This window comes from Oculina patagonica, chromosome 11, assembly GCF_052425735.1.
Source record: "Oculina patagonica isolate OP01 chromosome 11, crgOcupat, whole genome shotgun sequence".
NCBI classification, from domain to species: domain Eukaryota; kingdom Metazoa; phylum Cnidaria; class Anthozoa; order Scleractinia; family Oculinidae; genus Oculina; species Oculina patagonica.
This window is the reverse complement of record NC_135768.1, coordinates 6,197,732-6,225,707: the sequence shown is the minus strand read 5'-3', so window position 1 is coordinate 6,225,707 and position 27,976 is coordinate 6,197,732. Positions and strand designations below refer to the sequence as shown.

At 41.0% G+C, this 27,976-nt stretch overlaps 2 protein-coding genes across 4 annotated transcripts in view; one reads left to right on the top strand and one right to left on the bottom strand.

Annotated features, from left to right (window-relative positions):
- The window catches only part of LOC144629976 (uncharacterized protein RP689-like), a 137,665-nt gene that overhangs the window by 100,362 nt on the left and 9,327 nt on the right, over nt 1–27,976 (top strand). The window lies entirely within an intron of this gene.
- On the bottom strand, nt 112–26,872 carry LOC144629972 (BMP-binding endothelial regulator protein-like). Of its 3 annotated transcripts, none has more exons than XM_078488230.1 (9): nt 25,961–26,861; nt 25,775–25,860; nt 17,892–18,000; nt 13,581–13,618; nt 12,288–12,398; nt 11,732–11,783; nt 4,391–5,188; nt 3,270–3,460; nt 113–892 (listed from the first exon to the last, which is right to left on the bottom strand). In XM_078488230.1, the coding sequence occupies exons 1-9, from the start codon at nt 26,055–26,057 to the stop codon at nt 797–799; spliced, it is 1,578 nt and encodes a 525-aa protein (XP_078344356.1). In that variant the 5' UTR covers nt 26,058–26,861; the 3' UTR covers nt 113–796. The 3 variants fall into 3 exon arrangements, with proteins under 3 accessions (XP_078344358.1, XP_078344356.1, XP_078344357.1); XM_078488231.1 differs by having other exon boundaries at nt 3,270–3,457; nt 25,961–26,860; XM_078488232.1 differs by lacking the exon at nt 3,270–3,460 and having other exon boundaries at nt 112–892; nt 25,961–26,872.

The window sequence follows — 27,976 nt, the reverse complement described above, 5'->3', positions numbered from 1 at the left end:
GCAGGAACTGTGTCATAATATTACAATATTGTACTTCAAGCTTGAGTTTTCTTCGAGCGAATAGTACGAGACTAACTAATTATTTTAGTTGAGACTTTCTTTGTTCTATCACGCAAAAATTATATTTTATACAATTTTCAAACTTGTCTGAATGAAAAGCGATGTCGCTTTTTCGAATCCTGAATTATGACAACGCGCGAGAGAGAATTGACTATTGGCGAATAGTCAACAATGGCGCAGCCAATAAAATTTTCTAATCATGACCAAGGCTCGAACCCAGGCCTTGTCTATGAGAAAACCGCGCCTTCAACAGTTTTAACTGAGTAGTCGGCCCCAGTTTCCCTCGCGGTTCTTGTTGGGTACTACAATAATGCTAACCTAAGCTCTTGCAAGTTACTGGAATGTTTTCTACAAAAAGAACGATCGACGTCCTTGGTTACTTCATTTTTGAAAACTTTCTCGTATAAAATAGCGCACGCGAAAAGCCTTTCTGACTCTGCTAAATAATTGTCTATAAAGTCAAGACTATGACAAACTATACACGTCTAGATGGATGAACCATTAGTTGCTGTACAATGAATGTCTTGGTTCAATGTTCCAATGTTTGTGCATTTGCCATCTCTCTGGATCCCAGCTTGTAAAACAGTTCATACTGTTCATAATACAAAATGTTCTTTTCTCCTCTTCTCTTGTGTCAATTAAATATGTCCTTGGGCCTCTACAAGGCAGGTTTTGTTGAACTATTGTCCAGCTGATCCTAGTGTAATGCAAGCTACTGGTTTAAGCTAGGCTAGCTTCATCTACCGTTGTCGTTGTTCAATCTTCGAATCCACTTGTGACTCCTCTTAGAGCTCACTGCCGCCATCCGAAGTTTACCCTGAATTGGAGACAACTGTTGAATTGATTCAAAACCATACTGATTAGAAAGACTTAAAATGTCATCAGTATTAATTTTTTTTGCCTTTTTTTTTTTTTTGAAACCAACACTCCCCTCGACAGAACCTGAGCGCTGGTTTTGTCAATCTCGAGCAAAAAGGGTAAGCACTACCTAGGCATTTGTCCATTATTTCTTAGGAACAGACCATTCAATTTTGGAGGGGGGGGGGGAGGAATAATTACCAAAAAAATCCCTGCACAAGAAAAGAAGAAGAAAAAATCGTGCACAAGTAAGCACGGGAAAAAAATTTCAAGCAAGCCCCACCTGGTAAACATGGATAGTGCAAAAAAAAAATCTTGCAGAGGGTTATGTTGGTAAAAAATCGTGCAAATAGCAATGCTGAAAAAAAATCTTACTCCGGCGGAAGAAATTTCCCAGCCCTTCCCCTCCCCCCCCCCCCCCCCCCCCCCCCCACCCCCCCCGTCCCCCTCAAAAATTAAATGGTCTGTCCCTTTGCGGCCTTCTTTGCTTCGTCACGCAACGCTTCTCCCAATTTAGCGTAACGTTACGGGCGTAACGATTCAAACAACGCTTGCAAAGGACAGCAAAATTCAGTTAAATTTCATATTTATTACGTTTCGTGTAAGCTGCGCCGCACAAATTGCTTCAAGTAACACGCAAGTATGTCATAAATTACTATTTCCACGTAACATGTCTAGTTCGAAAACCTGTTTCAAATTGCAAAGAATAAGAGATGAAAAGTAAATGAAATTTGAAAAAAAAAATAGGAGAAGCTTGAGTGAAAAGTTTTATGTTCAAAGTTGTTGCGAGGCTATGGTACACGTAAAAATTCACGTGTGTTATTTTGAATTATTTTTTTGTTTTGTTTTTTTTTTTTTTTTTTGTTTAATGGCCCCCCCCTAAAAAAAAAAAAAAAAAAACCCCCGCGCCTTTTTCCCCCCCTCGGGCCGGGCCATTTTATTTTATGGTTTAATTTTGTTTTTTTTGTATGGCAAAAAAATAATTTGGTTTTTGTTTTGGTTTTACACACTCAATTGAAAACTCTCTATTCCAATTTACTTTATTTCTTGAAAGACATGTTGAAGGAAATTGCTCAAGTTACTATGGTAACAGATTTAAAATCGCCTATAGTATACTCCAATGGGACAAACTCTACTCTTATAAACATGCTTTTTAGTGAAAGAAATTTAGATTTTTTATTCCCTGCCTATTTTATATATGCTAAACAATTATTTTATCTTTTCCATTGTCGGTGAGCAGTGAATGATATATACCTCGTGACTTTTTCAGCTCGATAGGTAAATATCCTCTGCTTTCATCACCGCTCTACCTATCAGATAAATTTTTTAGACTTTTATCTTTTGAAGTGATTCATTCCAGCGTATTGTTTTTATAATTTGATACAATGATGGCTCCAAAACTAAGCTTAAAATATTTTATTCGAATGGGTTTTAGCGAAAGCGGCAAAAATATGAATGGCGAGCTAAGTGGTCAGCTCTACTGTAAGTTTTATTTTTCTTAGTTTACAATTACACCGTTTTAATGTTACTTTGGTTAGTAATAATTTTAGTAGTGATTAGCAATAAGAGACATCTTTAATAGCGTGTAGAAATTACCCGAAAGCTAGTAACGAAATATTGCTTACCGAGCACCAACGTCATTTAAGGTTTATATCTTGTTATTTGTTGTTAGCAATTACTGTTCGTCCCGGTTCGAGTTAAACAGAGATATGGCGGCTCTTTCAGCATTAATCTCTTTAAGGAAATAGCGCGAGGTTAGTTGTATAAGTAATGGATTTTCATGTTTGACACAAGTTTCAGATTAAATTTTTATTATAAGAGTAACTGATAAGTTAATGTTAGATTTTTAAAAGCACTTCTCTGCATTGCGGAATAGTCAAAGACTTTCCAAATACATTATTTTGGCTAATATATGACAGTCTGTTCTTTTGCAAAACTGCCGTCTTGAACGTCAAATTAGGGAAAATCTGGGTAACCAAACAAGGTAATCAAAAGTTCTAACAGGAAGCAGAATTTTTTTTTACCCATTCCCAAAATTTGACTTAAACAACATTCAAAATGGCGGCCGGCGGCTCGACTATCGAAGGGGGACTGGGGGGGGGGGACCTTTTCTTTTTGAGTGATACGATCATTCTCGTTCCCATAGCCCTTTCCCTTTCTCTTAGCCGGCGGGGCCTTGGCACGAGAAACGAAGGGCTCTGATGAATTAATTCAAAAAAAATCCTTATTCTCCAGAGCCCTTCGTTTCTCGTGCCAAGGCCCCGCCGGCTAAGAGAAACGAGGAGGGCTATGGGTGCGAGAAAACGATCAAATCGGTTAATTATGAGTACAATAAATTCCAGCTCTCTCACCTGAACCGGGCATTTCCACTTTTGAATACATTTTGTTCTTTGACTATTCCACACCGTTCCCGCCGGACACCGACAACCAGGCACGCAAGACCTGCTGGGACACGGGACGCTTACGTCATCCTTGTTGTCGCACGTCCGCTGACAGACAGGAACGCAGTCGTCAAAGACAGCGCCTCCCTTGCAGGAAACTCCTTACAATCAGGAAAACAGAAACTCAAAATTTATCTTGGAGTTGTTGGGTATTTAATGTAGTGCAATTTAAATTTATGTGAGTGCAAAGTGTCAACTGAAAGTTTTGAAAATTAACTTTTATGGTGGTGCATGTGTGAGCATTTTTATTATAAACAAGATATAGATCAAATTGCAAAATTAACGAAACTTCGTTTTCACGCTCTCTGATTGGCTTCTTATTCTCAGTATATCCTGCACTGCATTGGTTTACTTTCATACTAAAACACTTTTAATAGTCATTCGCTAGGTGTCGTTAAATAACGATGGATATTTACCTGCCTGGTTAGGAAAAATATATTTTTGCTATTCACATCTTGATCTATCACATGTCAAAGTTTTTTTATAACTTGAAGATTTTTAAAATTATTTAATCTGCTATTAAAGTTAGCATGAATTGCTTTTGTCATGAAAAATGATGATAGTTTATTCCAAAGTAAATAGGCCCTCTGGAGGATCCGGTCACAATGCAAAAAATCCGCCATGCTGAGACGCAAGTTACGCAGTAAGACATCCAAAACAAAGGAAGGTGAAGCTTGACTGGTGCAAATGGTTTTGGTTCTGAATTTCCCAGTGCGTAACTTGCGGCCCAGCACGGCTGATTTTGTGCCATGTTTTTTCCCGGCCCCAAAAAAAATTAAAAAAAAAAAAAAACCCCACAAAAAAAAAACCCGGAGCGTTTAATTGAGAAAATACTAACCGGATTTTTGGCAATTTTTTAGCATCTTTTTGGCATTCCAGTGAGCGTTTTTCCAGCATTTTACTAGCCCAATCGGGACAGGCCTATTCCGAGCTTTTTAAGACATGAACATGACAGTACTATGATATCTCAAGCAGATTTGACCGTATTCCGCTCTACCAGGGATATAACTGTATTACGCTTAGAGGCTTACCACAGGTGTTTTTTCTGCCCCAGGTCACCGGGACTCCTTCGCGTCTGCACGCGCGTGCGTAGGCCATCACTGCTTCGCACTCGCATCTTCTCCCAGAGCACTGACACACGTCCGCGATACAGGACTTGTAAAATGCATTGGGCTTCACCTTTTTGTGACAGTTTGCAAACTGCTTTTTGATTGGCCAGCAGCGCTTGTGCGCGCGCCAGTAAACCCTCAAACGGCTAAAACATTTCGACACGGTCGAGTCCACGGGAGGAGAAGGTGCTTTCTCGCATCCGGCGCTCCTTCGACCCAGCGACCAGCCCTCGCCAAACTCGCGAGCGGAAGAAGCGAGCCTGCCGTTTTTCAGCAGAAATTCGTCTTTCGTATCGCCGTTGAAATTTCCACACAGCCCACAGAGTTTTCCCATAAAGCTTTTCGGCACGTGTATCTCGATAAAACCACTACCATCCCACTGTACTTGGACACCGATGTCGGATACCAACGTGATGGTGAAACTTCCCTTTGTAATCTGGAAATGAGGCAGATGATAGTACGGTAAATCCACAGCTGACTTGTTCACTTTCACTTGCAGATCTTTGTGTAACACAATCGTCGAATCACCCAGATGGATTGTGAGGGCCTTGGACCAAGCGTACACGTTGGAATATCGCCCCTCATTACGCATGCGTATGGTAAACTTGTCGCTGACACAGTCTGACGTCAGCTGATAGCGACACGTGCCATGAAAGTTGAACATTTGGCCGTCAAATGTTTGGTAGTGTGGATCCCCATACGAGGTACAAACTCCAGTTTCTGAAAAACACGTAACACAAAAAATGTAATAAATACTAACAGATACAATCCTAAGGTGGGACAGTTGTACTAAAAGATTCTGGTTGATAGTGTTATTTTTCCCCGAAGTAGCTCCCATAATTGCAGTGTACGTACAGGGTTTGTATTTCGTTCCCTCTGAAACGAAAAGATTGAAAAAGATCATGTTTTGGCTTTAAATATTGTAAGTCTTATATCATTGTAGCGTAGTAGTGTAGTTTCCATATATGGACGGTCTTGTTATCACGTGGTGTACATAAATGGAGATTGTAAACAAGATGGCGGACGTTCTATTGGAGCGCCTGTTGCTGGCTGACTTTGTAGCGAAATTCTCTGTCAAGGCTCACGCAAAACCCGTACGAGTATCGAAAGCAAAAGCAATGGTGTTGTATTGGGCTGGGGAATACACTCGCAACTTCAGTTAAACGTTTCAAGCAAAATTTTCAACGCCATTACGTCATTCATTATACACAGCGGTTTCTGTTGGCGCGCATGCGCCTGAGCTTCGTCTGTTCCATGTGCTCGCTTGAGCTGGCTGTATGTTTTGAATAAACCTTCGAGTAAACGCAGAGTTTATCCTTTACTGGCGTGGTGGCAGCGCTTTACCCACGCCTCGAATTCACAAACACAAGTGTGGACTACGGATCCTGCGACATCTACTCCAAAACAAGGTAATTCCAACATTTCATAGCCGTAATTTCAAGCGATCGAGCGAACTGAACTTTCCAACATGGCCGCCTCGGCTCGAGCTCCCAAACAGTGGCAATTAACAAAGGTTGAAACGATTACTTCCTTCGAAAGTTGGCGACAGAACTTGCTGTATCTCCTTTCCCTCGACAAGAATTTCGTTCCCTTCCTCGACGCAACGTGGCAAAAGCAAACCGCCGCAAACCCGCGTAGGGGCCTTACCAACGATGGCACTACTGTTCCTGAAGCCGAGCGACTAACTGCGGTCCAGAAGAACGCCCACCTCGACTTACTACTCGGTCAGATAGCCAACTTCTGTCCCGTAATCTCTAGGAACTCTATTGTTAAGCATTCAACCTCACTAAAGGACATATGGCAGAAAATCCGCCAACATTATGGTTTCCAGTCCACCGGCGCACATTTTCTTGATTTGGCCGGCATACACCTTCAACCAGATGAGCGACCCGAGGACTTGTTCCAACGTCTTATGGCTTTCTTTGAGGACAACCTCCTTTCTGTTCACGGCGGCTTAACACACCATGGAGATGCTGTAACTTCTGATGAAGATCTCTCCCCCACGCTGGAGAACACAGTCGTAGTTCTTTGGCTCCAGTTGATACACCCAGGATTACCTCTTCTAGTGAAACAAAAGTATGGCTCTGAGTTACGCAATAAGACCCTGGCTTCACTGAAACCCGAGATCTCTCAAGCCCTTGGATCTCTCCTTGATGAGTTACGTAGCATCGAAGATACTAAAGCCATGCGTGTTGGCAATAGCCCACCAAGGCGCAATCCTAATAGTGTTCAGGGCCAACCCCGACGCCGCCCCTTCTTGTCCTGCATCCTCTGCAAGACTGCCGGGCGCCCACATACCACTCACAACCTGATGGATTGCCGTTACCTCCCTGATCGCGACCGTCGACCGTGGGCCCGGTCTCGCTTGGTGATGGATGACTTCGAAGATGCTGGTGTTGATGAGTACGAGCCCCTTTGTGAGAGCAGCGACCTCGTAGCCCCACCAGTCCAGGGTGAAGAGCCTGCCGCCCTCCGTGTCAGCATAGTCCAATCACCTGTCCTTAACATGTTCTATCACGAACACCCTGTGCAGCTAACCCTGGACACCGGCGCCACCTCCAACATGATTCGTGCCTCCTCTGCCAAGCTATACGGCTTCCCAATCACCCCGGCCTCCCAAATGGCTCGGCAGGCTGATGGAGTAACCCCAATGGACGTCATTGGCGAAGTTCACTGCTCCCTTACCCGTGGTCAGCAGACCTTTGAGCTGGATGCCCTTGTTGTTCGTCAGCTGGACGTCGATATCCTAGCTGGTAACCCATTCATGGTCCGCAACGACATTGGTGTTCGTCCTGCCAAACGTCAGATTGCAATCGGTGGCTCTGAAATTATCAACTACAGCCTGCCCTCCCGGCATACTCATCAACCTAATGTGCGGCGTACACAGTCCTTCCTGCTGCGCAACCCAACTCGTACCGTTGTTCTTCCAGGTGAATATGTTCAGTTCAGTACCCCTCCTGACTCTGACCCGGACACCTTGTGGGCCCTCGAGCCCCGGATAGACTGCCCGTCTAACCTGCCACGTAAACCAGAAGATGCTTGGCCTCCACCACAGCAAATTCTCTCTGTGGATCACGCTGTTCGCGTCTCCAACACGACCGATTCCCCTATCCTTCTGAAGAGTGGTGAACAGCTATGCCAGGTTCGACACATTTTACCCGTTGACACCTCTGCCTCCACTGCACCTACCACCGACCATGCAGCTGCCTCTCCTTCCCTAGCCTCCTGCAAGCCCTTTTCGCCCCATGTGATTCTCGACCCCGATGGGTGCCTTGATCAGGTCACTCGTGACAAGTTCAAGGCTGTCAACCTTGAGTTTGATGATGTCTTCAATCCATCCATCTCCAAGTACAATGGTGCAAGCGGCAAAATTGAGGCTGTCGTCAACATTGGGCCTACCCTCCCTCCTCAGCGCAAAGGCAGACTCCCACAGTACAACAGGAACTCCCTAGAAGAATTACAAAACAAGTTTGACGAGCTCGAAGCTGCCGGTGTCTTTGCAAAACCTGAGCAAGTCAATGTCCATGTTGAGTACCTGAACACCTCGTTCCTAGTAAAGAAACCCAATGGCGGTAGCAGGCTTGTCACATCCTTCGGAGAAGTCGCTAAGTACAGCAAACCTCAACCCTCCTTAATGCCGAATGTTGATGGCGTACTGCGCGAGATAGGAAAGTGGAAGTACATGGTTGTCACTGATTTGCTCAAGTCATTCTATCAGATTCCCCTAGCAAACTCATCCATGAAATACTGTGGAGTCGCGACCCCGTTCAAAGGCATTCGTGTGTACACTCGTTCCGCCATGGGAATGCCTGGCTCCGAAACTTGCCTCGAAGAGCTGATGTCCAGAGTTCTGGGCGACCTCATTCAGGAGGGCTGTGTCGCGAAGATCGCGGACGACCTGTATGTCGGGGGAAACACCCCTAGCGAGGTACTCAACAATTGGAGTAGAGTTCTTGCCCTTCTCCAAAAGAACAATCTTCGCTTGTCTGCCACCAAAACAATCATCTGCCCCAAAAAGGCCACCGTACTGGGCTGGGTGTGGTCTAGTGGCACCCTACAAGCTAGCCCCCACAAGTTGGCTGCCTTATCCTCAGTGGAGCCTCCTTCGACAGTGCAAGGCTTACGCTCCTTTATCGGGGCGTACAAGGTCCTCAGCCGTGTGCTTCCAAGATTCGCGGAACTGCTTGATCCCCTTGACCAAGTCACCGCAGGAAAGGATTCCAGAGAAAAAATCGCCTGGTCTGACGAGTTACTGCTGACCTTTAAAGCTGCTCAACATGCATTGAAAGACAACCGGACCATCACGATCCCCCGACCACAAGATGCCTTATGGATTGTGACTGACGGCTCCGTCAAAAATAAAGGCATTGCAGCCACACTGTATGTACACCGACACGGTCAGCTGTTCTTAGCTGGATTTTTCAGTGCCAAGCTTCGCCGGCACCAAGTGACTTGGTTGCCCTGTGAGATTGAAGCCTTGGGTATTGGGGCCGCAATTAGACATTTTGCCCCCTATATCATTCAATCGCCCCACTCCACTGAGGTACTCACCGACAGCCGACCTTGTGTCCAAGCTTACGAAAAGCTCCAGAGAGGTGAATTCTCCGCCAGTTCCCGGGTAACCACCTTCCTGTCAACGCTCAGCCGCTATTCTGTCCACTTACGTCACATCGCTGGTGTTGAGAACCTACCCTCTGATTATGCAAGCAGACACCCCAATGAATGCCTGGATTCTAGTTGTCAAATCTGCAAATTCATTGTCGAGCTCGAAGATTCCGTTATTCGCAGCCTGTCCGTTAGTGATGTTCTCCAAGGCTCTGTCAAGATGCCCTTCACAAGCCGTGCTGCTTGGCAGGCTACCCAGCTGGAATGTCATCACCTCCGGAGGACACACTCTCACCTTAGCCAAGGTACCCGACCTTCCAAGAAGGCCACCAACATCATTGATGTGAAACGCTACCTTAAGGACGTCGTAATTGCTGCTGACGGCCTTCTCGTTGTGCGAGACCATCAACCATTCCAACCTCCTCGTGAGCGACTAGTTGTTCCCCGCTCTGTCCTGGACGGCCTATTAACAGCTCTTCACATCCGCTTTTCTCACCCTTCAAAGTACCAAACCAAGCGTCTCTTCACCAGATACTTCTTCGCCCTAGATGTTGACAAGGCCATCGATCTTGTATCTTCCTCCTGTCACACCTGTCAGTCCTTAAAGTCAATCCCCAAACACTTCCAGCCCCAGTCATGTGAAGAAGCTCCTCGGTCCATTGGCGTTTCATTTGCTGCTGATGTTGCCCGGCGTCACCGCCAATTGATCCTTGTTTTACGAGAAACCGTCTCCTCGTACACTTTGACCACCCTTATCAAGAGCGAGAAACATGAGGACCTCCGCAATGCCATCATCGTCCTATGTTCCCAGCTGCGTTCCTTACAGGATGGCGGTACAACTGTCCGTGTTGATCCTGCTCCCGGTTTTTGTGCACTTGCCAACGACCCAATCCTCCACTCCCACGGAGTCTCCTTGGAGATCGGCCGGGTCAAGAATCCAAATAAGAATCCTGTAGCTGAACGTGCCATTGAGGAGCTCAGTCTGGAACTCCTCAACTTGTCTCCCGAGGGAGGACCTGTGTCTGACGTGACACTCGCACTAGCCACTGCTAACACTAACTCCCGCATCCGCCGTGATGGCCTTTCGGCCCGCGAGGTCTGGACTCAACGTGACCAGCTAACTGGCCAGCAGTTACCCATAGTTGACCGTCAAATCATCCTTAGTCAGCATTTTTCCCGCCAGCAGAACCACACACCTAGTGCAAAATCTAAGGCGCGTGGCCGCACCGGAGTACCCTCAGCTGCTGTCTCTGTTGGTGACTTAGTCTTCTTGAAGGGTGACAAAGACAAACTAAAAGCTCGTGAGAAATACCTCGTGGTCAGCGTCAGTCGAGACCTTTCATGTGAGCTACGGAAGTTCACCACCTCCCAGTTTCGCAGCAAAGTATACACTGTGCCTGTGTCCGAATGTTATCCCGTGGCACCTACAGTTCTTGCTCAGTCACCACAGGGTCCCATCCGTGGCCTTGACAAGCCCTCTCCCTCAGACTCTGATGAGGACAACGTCCCTGTCATGCCACCAACAAAACACTCCGCTGTTCCCGCACCTTCTCAAGTGGTTACTGCGCCTCCAGCCTACGACAAACCCACGGTTCCAGAACCTGTGCATGATGTTATACCTGCCCAGGAACTTCCTCCAGTTCCTACAGCCATTGTCCCCGCACCCTGCATTCCAGACTCCTCTCCAGTTCCTTCTGCTGCACCTCCACAGCCACCTGAACCTGCTGATGTCATTTCCCCGAGAAGGTCTGGCCGCCAACGCCGTGCGCCGTTTTGGCACAACCCTGACTGGGTCTTAGAGTAACACTGACTGTGTCCCTTAACTCTTACTGTTATTCTACTCGTTTTATTTAGAAGGACAAGTCTAAGGGACAAGAGACCGCACCCGTTGTGCGTATGTTAGTTATGCTTGTTTTATTTAGAAGGACAAGTCTTAGGGACAAGAGACTGCACCCGTTGTGCATGTGTTAGTTATGTTTAGAAGGGCAAATCTTTCATTGTTGTTGTTATTCTAGCCCAGTATGTTACTATACATAGTTTTGCATGTTCATTCAGTTTACTTCTGTGCTTGCCCGCCAGGCCACAGAAAGACAGTCAAGAGGCAACCACGCCATTACGTCATTCATTATACACAGCGGTTTCTGTTGGCGCGCATGCGCCTGAGCTTCGTCTGTTCCATGTGCTCGCTTGAGCTGGCTGTATGTTTTGAATAAACCTTCGAGTAAACGCAGAGTTTATCCTTTACTGGCGCAAGACGTGTGAATCAGCTAGCTCGCTTATATGCATGGACAGGTAAGATTTTCGCCTTGCGTCATAAACAAGTATTAGCAAATGCTGTGCGTGATACTTGGTAGCAGTGAAACATGAATATAGCGTCAAATATCATTCACAGTTTCCCAGAACCTGAAATTTTAAATTAGCTTTGAAATATCACTGTCGGTAACATTCTCTAAGCTAAAATTTCTAGTGGTTCTGTTTATGAAATTGCAAAGAAGTCTCAAAAGTCAGGACTTCTTTGCCATGCGGTACGGTGTTCTCTGGCTATGAAACCACACACACTGGGAGCAGGACATACTGTGAGTCCTTGTGTTCCAGTGAAATTGGGAGTAGAATGACAAGTGGTATGAATGAAAGGTATACGCCACATCCGCTACTTACCCTCAATGCATTGCGGGCAGCAGCCTCCTGGGACCTGGCCTGGTTTCTTACCCTTCAGCAAACAAGCAAAACATAAACAATCAAACTCTTAATAAGCAGGTCAAAATGACAAAGCTATGGTCATTATAAAAGAGCAGTGCCCGAGGAAGGGCATGTGTGAAAGAGCTAACTACAGTCCAAAATACTAAACGGTAAGTTTATCCCAAGGGTAGAAGTCTGCCCCTGTAGAAGATTAGTTCTACGAGGCGAAATATTGGGCACTAAATCTGTCCTTTTCCATCTCCATAGAATTATCCCTCGCATTCCAATTTGCCTTGGTTACACTTCGAGCGTGCCTCCTCTTGACCAAGAAAGATCTGCGTCACAGATTTTGTGTGGCCCTTTTACATTTTAACGGTTGGACGCAGTGATCAATGCATGTCCTCGTAACTAAGGTATTAAACAAATCCCCACGCCACTAGGAATGTCCCTACCAAAGAAATGAAACTGCAAATGTGAAGTCAAAATATCTGTTTTGGTCAGATTTTTGGACAATAAGCAAACAACGTCTACTTACATCCGGGCATTTGAGTGATTCAGGTGAACTGCACTTTTGAAACTTGCAACTGGTTGTGCCATTTACACAGAAGCAGATCTGACATCCCTTAGCAAACCACGACTCGTTATTCTGTGGAACGATAAACAGGAAATAAGTGTTATTCTTGGATTTTTTAAAACACTTTCGTGCACTTTGTTATATAATCGTGCAATATGGACCACTTTGAAGCACTTCCTAGGAACACTTCGGGGAACTTAAGAGCACTTCCAGAACACTTCGGGGCACTTCGGTAAACTTCCGGAACACTTCGAGTCACTTTGGAGCACTTTGAGCTTCTTTTAAGAACTTCGGAGTATTTTGAAGCATTTCCGGAACACATATCAGCACTTTAAGGCACTTTTAACACCTCGGAGCATTTCGTGACATTTTTTAAACACTTCGAAGTATTCTACCATTCGAAGTGCTTCAGTAGTATAAGAAAATTGCTCGAATTTATAGAAACAATTTTTAAAAGGAAATATTTCACATTCTAGGTGCACCTCACTGGAAACTACCTTAAAGTGCGTCTTACTCTTTTTTGTGAGCATTTTCTAAGAGAATAGCAAATAGTAAACAATTAACAAAACATGTGGGAAACTAAATTATGGCGCATTTCAATTGCGTTATATTGACAAGAACCATTTAAAGATTACAGACTACTTGACACATTTCTTTCGAAAGTAGAATCATTTTATCGTTCGTAATCCGTCTCCATTTTCCCCAATCTTCCCTATCTTCCCCCCCGTTTTTCTCTTTTTTCCCTTTTTTCCCCTTTTTAAAACCAAACTAACCCCAAAACTACATACCCCTCCTATCTTGTTTCTTTTGTTATTCACTACTACCTCTTTGGTGTTTTTTCATCCTTAGTAATTAGTTATTATTTTTAGGTTTTCTCTGATACGTAAAGTTGTACCCCGTCTCAAGACCCCTCCCTTTTTTGCGTCGCAAAATGACTTCATGTAAAAGACATATAACGTGGCTATAGCTCCTTCAAAATTCTTCTCGTGAAATCCAAAATGTCATCACGTAGGCAGGAAAACAAAACTTCGTTTGCAAGACGAAGTTCAAACTGTTTACAGTTACTGGCAATTTTATAATATTGACGAAAGTTCCGGCTTTTTAGAAAGAAGACAGTAAAACCGCGCATATTTCATCCCATTTCGCATCCCCGTTGTTTATCTTGTTTCTTAGGCTATAAAGCGTTCATTACAACGTTGTTTTACGAATTTACTAAATAAATTATTTATTTAGGCTGATAAAAATCATCAATACCTTGTATGTCCTTCCTTCATGCGTACACGATGTCGGTCCTGCCAGAGAGGAATAAAGATCACCTTAGTAACAGTTACCATAGTAATAAGTATATAGTGCAACAACCGGTCCCTCTATCGACTGCCGAGCCGCCATCTTAAATACGGAAGGCGGGGGGAGGGGATGGAGGGGAGGAAGATAGCATATACAGTAGACCCCGGTAACTCGACACTGAGGGAACGAATAGTTCGTGTTCTTTCGTTGCTCTGTTCATTGCTGTAGTGTTCGTTTTGTGTTCCATACACGACAGAGAGCTCGGGATTTCTGCGCATCCGTGGCGTGCTGCGTCAGTTCGGTTCGGGGTTTGACCTTTGTAGGGACGAATGTTCGGTGCGGGGTTTCGAGCTTCCGGTTCGGTTACCGAGTAATGCAAGTGGGTTCAATCCAGGGAAGTGGAGCTGGTTCGAGTTAGCGGGGGTGTTCGGTCCGGTTGGTCCGGGGTTCTGCTGTGTTCCCCCCAACCATCAGGTTAGGGGGTGTTCGAGGATCCGGATCGAGTACCGGGCTTCTACTGTATTTCCTCTTTCTTCTAGATTTATTAACCGTCATATTAGGGACCACGACACTTAACATGGCGTACCAGCGTAGAGGGACTGTTGTATGTGTTGAATTACAGTAAAAGTATTTGTTGAAATTTTAGTGGAAAATTCGAAGTGTTGTCCTTTATATTCGCTGTGCTAATATTTTAAGAATAAGTTAGTTGCTTTCATGAATCTTACTGGCTACACAGACTATAGACTATAGACCCATAGAAAACACTAAGGGGTGCGCGCGTAGTTTTTAGCTCTTTATGGCCGAAAAACCAATGCCGTCAGTATATACGTTTTATCGATATTTTATGTTTAATTGATCACCGAAACCTTGCGCTAGCACTAGTTATACTGCCGGATATTTCTTTTAGATAATTTATTCGTTGTGCAATGTCGAGTACGGGTTTGACTGAAGTAGCGCCAGATGATCTTTAAGAGTAAAGAAAAACAACCATTTTCACTAACCTTCACGGTAATCACCCTTAGCTAACATAACTGATCACGAAAATATGTTTTTCTATCACAAGGTTGTTTATTTGGGGTGTAAATTTGTTACAGACTGCATTGATTCAACGCTAAAAGATATCCGCTTTTCTTTTACTATTTGGAATGCACATAAGAAAGGAATTTTCTCACGTACGAGTTCTCCGGAAGGCTCTAAATTCCTAATTTGTTTAAATTCTTGTATTAACAAAAGGTGTACTCGGAAATGTGTAGGATCGGTTTTCCTGTTGTTGCGTCTCCATATTGGGCTTATTAACTGGTGATAAGCTTTTTATCCGGCCCTAACAGAGATTAATTCATAGCTTCTTTTTTCACTTTTCATAACAAATGCAAAGGGTCTAGTCACGGGAATCCTTGTTAGCAATCCTTGTTAAGCAAGAATTTTCCACGTGAGCCAGCACTGAAACTATCTGACGCCATGCTAGACTATACTGCCCTTGATACAGAGTGGATTGGGTTCGATGTTTCGGCATCACCAAAATCTTTATGCCAAAAAGCGGTTGCTTTATTTAAAACCGGCTTGCCTCTGTTTTCCGGCACTGTCTTCACGGAAGCAAAAGCGATAAATCTACCTTTTCATATACAATGTTTTCAAATATCTACGTTTTGAAGTGCTACGTGTGTGGACGGAAGCCAAATTGTATAGAACTGGCCCGCCTACTTTACTAAATGAAAACTTGCACTCACGTCCACGGCTTAGGGCATATGTTTTTACTTGCTCATCTTGAATTGTTTTTATTGTCACGCTTCGCTTTCAAACCTCCAACGAAAGAAAAGTTAATGAGAAAGTTTGTCGTCGCCTTTTCGACTACACTGTACTCACTTATATTGAAATTGCTGTATCTACGACACAAATAGGTGCGACTCTACGGCGCCCTTGTTTAGCTTTTAATCTAAACTATTGTAGCATATCGTCCCTTCAGGCAAGTGTATGCTAGTCGATAAATTTAATATCCCATCAGGAAATGACAACACCGCCGTATTTTACGACAAATATCCTGTAATTTTCATTTAGTAATACAGCTATTTTGAATTCCACGGTTTAATATACTATAAAATGCTTTATAGCATAGTGCGTGCATCGACGTTAAGAGTTGGCAATGTCTTAACAGACTTAACACAATATTGATCGATTCCTTTAACAATATCACTACAATTAAATTGGCAAACTATAACAGAAATCCAGAAAGGATAAGGAACATGCACAAAATCATCAACATGGGAGCTCTAACCACAAAATTGTTTTAACTTTAATCACAGCAAGCACAAACGAAAGTTACTTATAATTCGCGCTTTGCTGTAGGAAATGATTTGTGGCTATTTTGCCTTTGGTGTAGGAAGTGATTTGTGGTTATTTTGCCTACAATTAATTAAATCGATATTTCAGCTTGAGGCGTTTTCACGGCATAATTGTTTGTTAAAGTAATTTGTTTTTCAAATATATTAAATCAATTTGCAAACATAACGCGTGCCAAACTTTATTGTAAACAGGTGAAAAAGCTGCTTGAAATTCACGTTTTTCAATGAATGATCTATATCGTACTTATAAAGAAGCCTTCAAACAAATTCATCGTCTTAAAAACTGCACAATCATTAAACCTCGCTGAAATGTATCATTTTTCTTTTAAGTGCAAGCCGAGCTCAGTCAATACTGTGCACTACTATTGAAAAAATCCCGCAAAAATAATCAAAGAGCATAAAAGTATAATATTCCGTCAAACAACGGATGTAATGAACATGGCGATAAAATCAACAGTCCGGATGACGCCATAGGCGGTGCATCAAACGCTTCTCTGCAAAAATAGGCGGCCGCCCTTTTCGTTACACGACCTTGTTTAATCGCTCAAGCCGTCTTAATGTCGGCACAATAAATGAGTCAGGATAATAAAAGGCTATTATTGAGTAAAGACGCTAATTTCAAGAGGATTACGGTTACTGAGTGGGTATATTCGATAAAAGGCGACATTGTGGAGATGTAATGTTTAGAGTTTATAATGAATACCCGCTAAAGCGGATTTTTTAATTAGACTGGAATGAGACAGCGCTGATTAAGAATCTAAACAAATATTTGTTTGGGCTAAATACGAGAAAACAAACACCTATTTAGATTAGATTACAGTGTGTAGAATAAACATTTCAAATGTTTGATCTAATAAATCATTTGCAATTTCCACAGGCAGACCTCGAGTCCATTAAAATCGGTGCTTGCTTTCTTGTAATAGTGTGCGGATGAGACCCTAGTGTAGTACCATTTAAACGAATTAAAGCTTCTAAAGTATTTTCATGAGGAACTGTTAATTATGCTCTAGAAAGTTGGTCTAATTTAACTGTTAATATTGTTGTTGAAACTCTAGTGTTTGACAAAGATTGTGTTTGACTACTTAAAAGTTATTTCGAAAAAAGCCGATTTCGTGTCGTGCAGACTATTTATAAACACTTCTTAGTCAGTGCAAAATCTGGGGGAAATTTTATATTTCGTTTTGGATGTTTTTGTATGAAAGGGTTACATTCGCGCAAACTAAGTGATCGTTTGATATAACTTAGGACCATTATGTAGTTCATCTTATCTAGAACTCACGCCTGGAATGGTGGCCATAATTTTCTTCTCTATGCATAGACTACAGTGTAGCTTTTCAAATCCTTATACTAGCGGTTTACAGAGAAACGCCACCCATACCCCGCGCAGAATTAGTAGAATACCAAAAATTGTATACAGGGGTTTTTTCAATGCACGCGAAGATGTTGCCCTGTAAAATGTAAAATTCACAATTTAGACGTGATGAAGTCGGGTGCTGCTTCCTTCCTTCCTAGAATATCACGCATATCACTGTAGCAACGTGTACAAGAATCAAGAATTTCCCTTAGTTACATCAGTTTCGTCTCTCTTGAAGATGTAGCTCAAAATGCGAATCTCTCACATATTTGAAAGTTTGTTAATTCAAGCAGGGTTCCTAATTTCCCTGTGCAAACCCGAAATTTAGAACAATTTTGTTTATTTACCATGCTGGTGGTCTGTCTTTAATTTGCCAACAACGGCTTTTGATATTTTGCGGTGTGTCTGCGGTTAGCTGCTACAGAGATCGAAGTCAAGTTAATCAAAGTTAATCGAGTTAACGAGATCATATCACTTCCTTTTCCACAAAATTTCTGTTCCTAAAGTCTACGTTAAAATTCTTCTTACTCTTTGGAAGAGTCATATAGACACAAGTTTTGCTTCTTTGCCTGAATATGTCTTTACCTTGATTCTCCTGACAAACAGGACAACATCGACCTGGCTGTCTCTTGATTATTCCTTTACACGTATTTATTCTTGGACAGACTTCTCTGGCGCATTCCACAGATTTGTTCTGAAAAGGTGAAAAACGCGTTAAGCTATTGTACATAAAACTAAAGCATACAATAAATACAAAACAGGCTCAGTTTATTCATAATATTCTCGCAGGTAAGTGTCTTTTGGGATATAAAAGTAAGATGCTCAGAAATTCGGTCTCTGAACAGTCCTTGTTCATGATTAAAAGTCGCAAAACTGTCCTAGCTCTGTCACGTAGATTTTGAGATAATCACAAGCTCAGACCATTCTTAGGAGATCTGTTTTAGCACGAGATCGCATTTGCCAGTGAGCCGGATCCAGACACCGCATATCAGGTATATACTGTATATAGCTGAAACTAATACATTTGATCCAAAGTCCATAACTAACAATATCTTCTTCCCCTGACTTAGCTCAAAAGTTGACATGTAAATTTTGTGAATCTTTGAATCTTGATCTTTGTGATTTAGTGTTTCAAAGTATGGAATAAAACGAATAGGTCACCATGTTCGCGAAAGAGATATTATCTGCTTAAGATGCTCTATAATCCCTTTAAAATATCAGCTCAAAGCGACCGGTTTATTTGAACCGTTCACCAAACGTTTTGTGCATAATTTTAGAGCAAAAAAACAAATTTAGAAGGAAAATCTTGATACATTTATCTTCACGAGTAGGTTCACATTTTCAGTTATTACTTACTTTTGCTGGCATAGCATTAGAGTGGAATTTGCGTTGCGATTTCTCTTTGTTAAGTGCGTAAACCAAACTAGGCGCGAGGGCCTTACTCGGCTGGCAGAATATCAGCCCCACACAGATCTTGACTGTTATCAGGAGCTCAGTGCAGAATAAAAGACCGAGAGCCGATATATTTCCCCACAGCGGGTTCAAGTAAGCATGGTTATAACAGTGAGAGATTTAAACTTTTCCCCCTTTTTTTACCCCAAAAAAAACATAAATATCAAAAAAAAATTTTTCACAAATCCCACCACCTAATTCAAACAAATTAAACAAAAATCTGCGAAATCTCCGTGACACAGTCCCTCTAATCACTGAGCTTTTAAATATAATCGAGAAAGAGATGTAGCAACTTAACCCGGTCCAATACTTTGAAAATATCGGACCGGCAATAAATATTCTAATGGCCAATTTTAGTGATTGGCCCTCACAGCTGCCTTAATCGTGTATTACGGTAATTATCAGTATTTTGAGATTCGATGGCAGTAAAATAGCTTAACCAAGACGTAGAATTGACGTTCCCTTTATCTTTCTTATTGTTCCTGCTGCTAAAATGAAAAACGGTTTTTCCAAACCAGTCATTAAAGGCTCTGGTTAAAAAAAAAAAAAAAAACAAAAAAAAAAAAAAAAAAAAAAAAAAAAAAAAAAAGAAAAAAAAAAAAAAAAAAAAAAAAAAAAAAAAAAAGGAGGGAGGAAAAAAAAAAAAAAAAAAAAAAAAAAAAAAAAAAAGGGGTTTTTAAAAATTTGGGGGGGGAAAAAATTTTAAAAATTAAATTTTTTTGGTTTAAAAATAAAAATTAACACGGGGGAGAAAAAAATGGGTTTAAAAAAAAGATGGGGGTGTGGTTTTGAACAAAAAATAAAACCTATAAAAAAAATAAGATACATAGAGAGTATTTGGCAAAACGTAATAGAAAAAAAAACACTCAGCCGTAACACAGCCGTTAACAAATTTTGCCTATATCGAAGTTCTCTGTCCTTACGGCGAAAATACAAATCAGTGTTTATATGTTAACAGTAGCAAACAGTGCAATAACTACGTCCGTGAGAAAAACAAAGCTTTCTGAGCTTTGTTAATAAAAAAAATACTGGACCAGCACATAAATTATAATAACCACTAGCTTGACGTCAATGCAGTCAATTAATTTCAGTGTATAACTGATAAACAATACGCACCAGGAAAATAACTTCAATCGTGGTGCTTAATGATCAGTTTGTCAGAGCAATCTATGTACAAAATAGCAATAACTTGCCCCCTGTTTTTTTCCCTCTCATCTCTGTTAAAAATAGAAATTACTTGCCAAAAAATTCCTTCCTAGTACTTTCGTTTAATTCTTAATTGCAAAAGAACCTTAATTTTAGAATCAGTGTGAAACAAGAAAACTTGTTTTCTCTATGGACATGCAGCTTTTGGAGAGAAAGGTTTTGTATTAAACTGTGCCAATATCTGAATATTTTTAACTACTCTTTCAATGACGATATTAGTTTGAAGTTTTGTGCCCAATTACTGAGCAGAAAATCTTTATTTTATCGTGGACTCGAAAGTTTCGAAGGTTATGAAGTCACAGATCGTCACTTACGTATTAATGACGTCACATTCACCTCTGGAAACTACAAATAAAATTCCAGAAATCTTAGCTGGCAGAAAAAATGTCCAACTGTGCTTAAAAAATTACCTCCACTTTCTTAAAATTTAGTTCTTTCTTATTAAATCTAATCTACGAAAGCATTCCTTTCAAAGTATTGTGCGCAGCTTATGCTGAAAAGTTTACTAAGATATTTAACGTACTTGTATATTTCACTGAACAATACGCAACATCATGCAAGATCTCTATTCACGATATTTCATGTCATTTATTGCAATTTTGTATGAATTTCAATTCCTTACATGAGCCAATATAGTTATATCTCACTATCTTCTTGATTAATATGCTCACGTGGCCCTCCCTGCCCCCCTTCTCTCCCTCACTCTGTCCCGCAATAGAAGCATTGCTCAATAGCTTTCATATGAATGGTCACACACATGGTCTCATCACAAACTTAAGAGCTAGAGCAAATTTGTACAGCACCACATAAAAGTGCGGCTCAATATAGTATGAACAGTCTTCTTCCACACTTAAAAGTAAGAATCAACTTGTACAGTTTAATAAACAGTGCCACAAGAAAATGTACTAGGGTTTTATCCACGGACTTTATGAAAGTAAGAATCACTATCTTCAGCGTAATAATCGGCATTAACGAATGAAAGGTTTCAGTTCACAGTAGATCACAAACTAGCTTCTCATCAACATAACAACAGGCAGATAAGATCCAACCATGCACCTTAGTGCAAGTAAGCATGGAAAAATGGAAGTACAACGCAAGTCCACAGACACGAGCAAGTGAGAACCACCTTAACCAACATTACAAGCAATATAACAAAGAAAAAAATAAAACAGAATGAAAGTACTCGGTGCTTAATGACAGTTTCGCTGGAATAGTCAATCACGTGTACCCGACGCACGCGACGGGGTCTCAGATGTTCGCTCCACCCACAAGTAGTCACAAGTTTCATTTGAATGGCCTCTTTTGGCTCGTTTTAGGTTTTATCACAGACGCAAATGTTTAAGTTTAAGGTGAAGGTTTTCGTCTACATACCTTAAACGTCATAACACCAATAGCACAAGTGATTAAAATAGGGCAAAAATGTACTTGCAAACTGAATAGACCTCACCTTAGATACTCATTAGGCCATCAAAACTTTAACGATAGAACTTGAACAATTAGGGGGTCTGGCTGATCATGGATTAACTGATAACTGAAAATTATAAGTCAGCTGAGAAATAAAGCGCCTCTTTTAACTGATACTCTGAGATTCGAGGTCTGCAAAATGTACCGATAGCCGAGAAATGGGCTGAAATTGTATCTGATGATAGCTGATAGATTGCAGACTTTTTATCTGATAACTGAAATTCCAGCACCCCTATGTAGACACGAATTCGTGCATCAGTAAAGATCCCTGTTTTCTGACGTGAATTCGCAATGATCACATTCCTGTTAGACTCAAACGTTAGAACATCATTGTACTGCTAAAATTGCTTTCTTCAAGTTCCTTGTGTGGCACACAAGGGTTTCATCTACAGACTGAAAAGTAAGAACCACTTTCTACAGCAATATAAACAGTGCCACAGGAAAGTACTGCTCAATAGCTTTCATATAAATGGTTACACACTAGGGTTTCATCCACAAACTTAAAATTTAGAAGAACCACCAATGAACCATAATACACAGTGCCACACGAAAGTACTGCTCAATAGCTTCCATTTAAATGGTCACACACTAGGGTTTTATCCAGAGACTTTAAAGTTAGAAGAAGCACCAAGTTTATTATGAAAGTGCTGCCCAGTAGCTTTCATTTGAATGATCACATTCAAAGGATTTTAGCTGCAGGCACAAGTTACCTTATGCAAGTGATAATAAAAAGTATGACAAGAATGTGTTCGCATCAAGATACTTTGTTTGAATGATTAGTTAGAGTTTCACTTCTTATCAGCTGTTATCACTTCTAAAGTCTCAAACGGTTTACGAGTTTGTACGTTTAACATTTAGCAGTATCACTCCTTATGTTTTTACCAGATTCCGATGTGTATTTTCCTGATTAAGAACGAGTTCACGACGCTTAATTGAAAACTTTGTGGGAAATAAAAATTGATTTAGACAAATGTACAGGGCTGAACTACAAAAAACGTTCTCTATTTTTCATATATTTTAGCGACCACATTATAAAAATGTCATTCGGCAATCAAAACCAATAGCGTAGAAATTGCAAACTGAAACAGTTCGCTTGATTTTCTTTGAGAAAATTTGTAACGCCCAGTGGTATCACTTAATGTCCTCTTGAGGCAAATTCCACGTGTATAGACTAGAGGAGCCTTGTAAACAAGATAAGATGTCATTAGCGAGAAAACGAATTGCATTTGAAGGAATTTGGGTCAAAAATACTTTATCTTGCGTGTATGTAACGTTCGAGTTGTCTGTTTGATGATTGACAAAAAAATTGATAGGAAACTTGACTTAAAGAGGTCACACTCTCTTATGTGTGCCCGACAAAAATTTTTCCTTGTCGTCTTCCTCCATTCCTTGTAGTTTACGCAATTCTGTAATTTTTACATTATTGTAGAATGACTTTCCGTATTTGGAGATAAAAATATCGTTGGTGTCGTGCGCAGGATGTCTTGTAAGAATTCATTGACGTAAGAACTCGCACGAAAACGCAATTGGCAAAACAAACAAGAACCTTTTGTCCTATTTTTAATAGTTTCTTTGTTATTATTTCTTCACTTTTATTTCAACAGCATCTCCTCGGGAATTTATTTTTAAACTCAAAATTGTTTATACTCTGAGTTGAAATTTAGCAAGAGATGCGGGATTTTTCTAGTAAGAAGCTGTTATTGTATTAATTAGGGTTACAGAAAACCATCAGGACGAAAATCCAATTGGGTTAATGTCCTTCTGGTTTTAGTGTAGGAATTGTTGTTATTAATTTCACTGCATGCAATTTAGGAAGAGTAAATATTTAATTTAACTACAATTATGTAATTTATCTTATTTAATAACAACGACTTATGAAAGCGTGGCAAATAAGATTTTCTGTTTTAATGACGAATTCGGTTGAACGTGCCAAATCAATCCGATTTTCTCGGCTAGACTGATATCAAAGATGCACATGAAATCATCGTTATCATCTTATGGAAACAAATGTTTCTAATCTTGTTGCTGCTGACGTTAATGGAATCGAGAAGATAACAAATATCAATCAATTTTGACTTAGAGTGCACGAAAGGATATTAACATGTCACTTCAAAGGAAGGAAGGGTGTGATTGAAATCACGTCTGTTTGGGTTACCCAAAGGCACGAAAAATACCGGGTGCGATATGAGAAATTATTGCACAGTCCAAATAAAACTGTGGTCAATAATTTTTCAATTCAATTGAAAATATGGTCTAAAAACTGACAGTAATTTTCAAACTTCTCTTTACACAATTAAAAAGGCTATTCTCTTTTCCCGAAGATTGCAATTAATCAAGCTACTTTAATATCTTTGTCTGCGGTCTGTAACAAGCTTCAGTGATAATTCTTGTTGGCCGCGGTATTTTCAATATAAAGTGTAAAATAACCAAAGGTCAAAACTGAACACGCTAAAAATCACAACAAGAGAAATACTGAGGTAATTTTGAGGTAAATTCCAGGACATAAAAGTCTGTGTTCCATCCTGCTGATCAGGGATTAGCCATTTGCGAGAGCAAATACTTTCCAAACTTTGCAAAATTCCTGAAAAGGGCCTGCTACATTTTCTTCTGGGGTACCTTAGTCATCAACACCTTTGTTCAAGTTTGTTTCCATCGTTCCATTGTCAATCTATTTATCACACTTGATATGATCGATGACTGTGTGTTTTATTTCAGTTTCGAAAAGGAAGGAGGGAGCTAAAATGACTGGCGTTCGCATTCTTCAAATAGCTAAAACTCCTAAGTTTGAAAAGACAGATCCTAGCTTCCCTTTCAAATGGTGCTCTTACACCCTCTTTTACTAAAAATCTTGCAGTTTTGTAGACCGTTAACCGAGGTCAGTCGAGGATTTTGCTTTCCGCTAAGCTAAATTTCCTTCTAACAATGCAGTTTGCTTTTTGCCAAAGCGATCTTTTCATCAACGCAATGCAATTGAAAGTAAATGGTGTACAACCGCATTTTAAAAATCTTAAGAACTCTTACAACGCAAATTTTAAGACAACAGTATTTAAAACATGCATTGTCTGTAAGAAATAAAGAAGTTCAGTTTCTTCTTTTTTTCCTAGTCAGTGACAACCAGGAGTGACGGACGAGGCTGTCTAGAAAAGTTTGGAATTCTTCTGTCGTCCATTAGTTAATCTGCTCGCGACTAAGCGGCACTGCACACGCCCATATAGAACAGGTCAACATTTTAATTTAACTAAAAAAAAGGACAAAGCTGGAAAAAAGTGTGAACATATATTCTGCAGACTGAAGATACAATCAGGATGTATAACGTTTCAATATGAGCTTCAGCGTTCGTGAGACATGCAATCTCAATTTTGTGTTCTGAACTCAGACTTTTGTATAATTTGTGTGCAATAAGTGTCGCGTGCCCTTTTTGCTGCAAAAACGATTGCCTTTCTACAAAGCACAGCTTTCTGGAAGAAGCCCGTTCAATCTTAAAAGCTTTCATTTTTGTTTTTCCATCAGGTGCAGCCTGAATGGTTTTGAAGTGTCTTAATGATTCTTCTGTGCTTCCATTGTCATATAATGGACAACATGAAGTACCTTAGTGAAAATTGACGTTTTTTGCATAGCAAATGGCAGTAATTGACTATAAATAACGAGTTATGCCCACAATCCGGCAACCCTTCAAGGCTGAGTAAATTGATGTTGACGAGGTTGTAATGATGCGAATCGCTCTCGACCTTTCTCGATAAGAGGAATACGAGTTCATTCTGAACTTATAATGTTACTTTCGCTGTCATCTCGCCTACTTACAAAATTTTAGTGTTACGAAATTGACATGTTTTGGGTCAGTTGTATTTAGAAACGCGAGCTGCACACACGGCTTTATTTAGCTTGTTGATTTATCTAAATAAAGCATATATGGCCCGCACCAAGTGTTACCTCAATTATGTGCAATTACATGGCGTAACCAAAACAACGACGGCAAAATCGAACAAGCGATTGTGTGTTGTATTGCGTATTTGAAATATACGCGCGCGGTTCTTGCCGCATTTTAGCAAGAACTTTGCTGAACAAGTGGTCGGCACAAGGCACAAGTTATCAGCAATAATTTTTCCTCCATCTGAAAAGTAAATATGTCTCTTTGCTTTCCACCCACCGAATGTTTACGTTGAAATTTGAACAGCAATTTCGCCCATTTCCTAATCCTATAAAAACTTCGCTCGCTTTTTATAGACCCGCTTGAGTTTCATGCCAAATTTGTCACATAGGTAGGCAGTTCTTGTCGAAAGACTCCGGACAAATGTCACGATGTCGATGTAAATTCTTTGATAAGAAAAAGGAAGAGTCTTACAAACCTTGCAGCGGCACACAAAGCAAGGATTTCCCGCCAAAATTGGTAGGTCAATGACTTCGTTCTCAACAGTGCAGGCTGCCAGACTCCCTAGGTGTAAACATATTCGCAGTTAGTGGTTGTAAAGGTGCTCTCCTGCGGTTTTCAACCTTAAAAAGAGCCTTACGTGCGTTAACGGAGCCATACAAACCTTCTAAGCCGGGTGCTGTTCCATCCGCATGGGAAAAAAGCAGTAAAAACGCGAGCGAGCTTAACAGCTGTAAATTAGCTTGCCGTGAATCGAACATGCCAAAACGATTTTCTAAAATATAGTCAAACCTAACCCGATTACCAACTACCACTTCACTGTATCTTAAGAGTCCAAGCTAGTGCTTTGTAATGACAAGTGAGCGAGTGTGTCTCGCTTTTCAACAGATTTTTCCCACTTCCGTCACAAAGACTCGGAAATTTCTCGCCAGCCAGGCGCCGGCGCGTTCGGGGGAGGTGGAGTGAAGCGTCGTGTGATGTATGACTTGCACTGCGCGTCTCGAGCACGCGAGCGGTAATCGATGACCGCATGACATTAATCATTGCGTTGGGCACTAGCTGGCTCATTTCAAACATACCAGTGCGTAGCTCGATCATTTATCATCGCGAACATACTTAAAACAGGTCAATCTGTCAACAGAGATTTACATAACACGGTCGCGAGTGTGTGTGTGTCAATATGTACTTTTCCATGCTGTAGGGGCTTGGTGCAAATTGAGTTTTAGCTCAATTGTTTAGCAGACGCCACGAGGAATAGTTTGTTAGTGTTGTGCGTAAGTGTGTATTTTTCCCTTTTCTTTATTTGTCTGCGGGTTCTTTGTTTGTTCCCGATTTCAATGGACAAAAGGTGTCTGATATAATCGCTAATGCGCTATTGATACAGATCTTTATGATTGAACTTCTACAACTCATCGAAAGCGCCCGAGTATCTGTCTGTCACTGTCGATTCCCATCGCGCGTTGGAAGTGGCTAATTTGTTTTTAATTCCATCACACTCCTATGTACACAACACAGCGAATACGTTTGGGTGTAATTTTGAAAAAATTTCGGCACTAAGTGCAAAGTTTATTCAATTCATTATCAAGAATGATCTCTTGAATAAGCCCCGTCACCCTGGCGCCCGTGTTACAAGGCCCAAAAAATTGGCTTAATTTTGAACGATTTAAATAAGTCACTTAAATCTCTGAAACGTGTGTCGCCTGACGCCAGGAGATGTATAACCTTGTTAAAGTTACTTTCCTTGTCGCTTAAAGTGATTTCTTTAATTACCCCTTATCTCGTAAATCTTTTAACGAAATATACGTCAACGCTGTTGAATAAACTCGCAAATGACACGTTATCTACCGGGAAATAAGATCACTCGCCGACCTTGTTATCTACTTTGGGCTGAGCGGCGAACCTTTGACTTTCCACATCATTGAAATAGTTAAAAAGAAAAATTACATATTCGTGTAAAGACGCCGTTCTGGCGAGGTTGCCTCTATGTTCTTTCAAATCTTTATACCCCTTTATAAGGTGTTAAATTGATAAGAGTTGAAGCCCAATCAATGAACTGTTGACTGTTTTTTTGTGTTATCACATAATGAGAATCGAAGAGAGCTCGCCCCAACGGTATTGTTCGTTTGTGTACAACTTTGAAGTATAATTTTCGCAAAGAGTTTTGCTAGTTGAGTCCACTTAGCTGATGTCAATTCTTTTTGTCATCTGCTACCTTTTCAAGATTATAACGTCTGCTCTTTCACTTCCCTTTTTTAATCTCAATAAGCAGGACTTCTTTTAGTAGAATTCAATGATGGATTGCTTGAATTACTTGGACGCTGACATCTGACAAGCTTAGTCCCAACATACACATATTTCTCTGCTTAAAAAATTCGATCTTTCTAAAGCTTTAAAAACTCTGACCCCTAGCTACAACCAACTTAGTCATGCCGTAAGTCCAGAACACGGCTAACAATATGCCGTAAACGAAACACGTTGTGCCCTATATAATCGCCAAATATCTTTGACCAGCAGGTGTGTTCGAATAAGGACACAAATCTACAAGTTGTCAAGCCGCTCGTTTTCAATATCAAGACCACTTAAAACATGTGATATTCAAGTGTTTTTCTACAATATCATACGTTAAATTAGTTATTTTTTGTGTTATTCCTTACGCCATCTCATGACTCATTTGCCAATG

Coding starts and splice junctions, on each gene's coding strand:
- LOC144629972 (XM_078488230.1), bottom strand. CDS start 26,057: ATGTTCGATTCACGGCAAGCTAATTTACAGCTGTTAAGCTCGCTCGCG. Junction 12,399..13,580: donor ATGAAGGAAGGACATACAAG/GTATTGATGATT, acceptor ATCGTTCCACAG/AATAACGAGTCGTGGTTTGC. Junction 3,461..4,390: donor GGGCAGAAAAAACACCTGTG/GTAAGCCTCTAA, acceptor CCTGATTGTAAG/GAGTTTCCTGCAAGGGAGGC.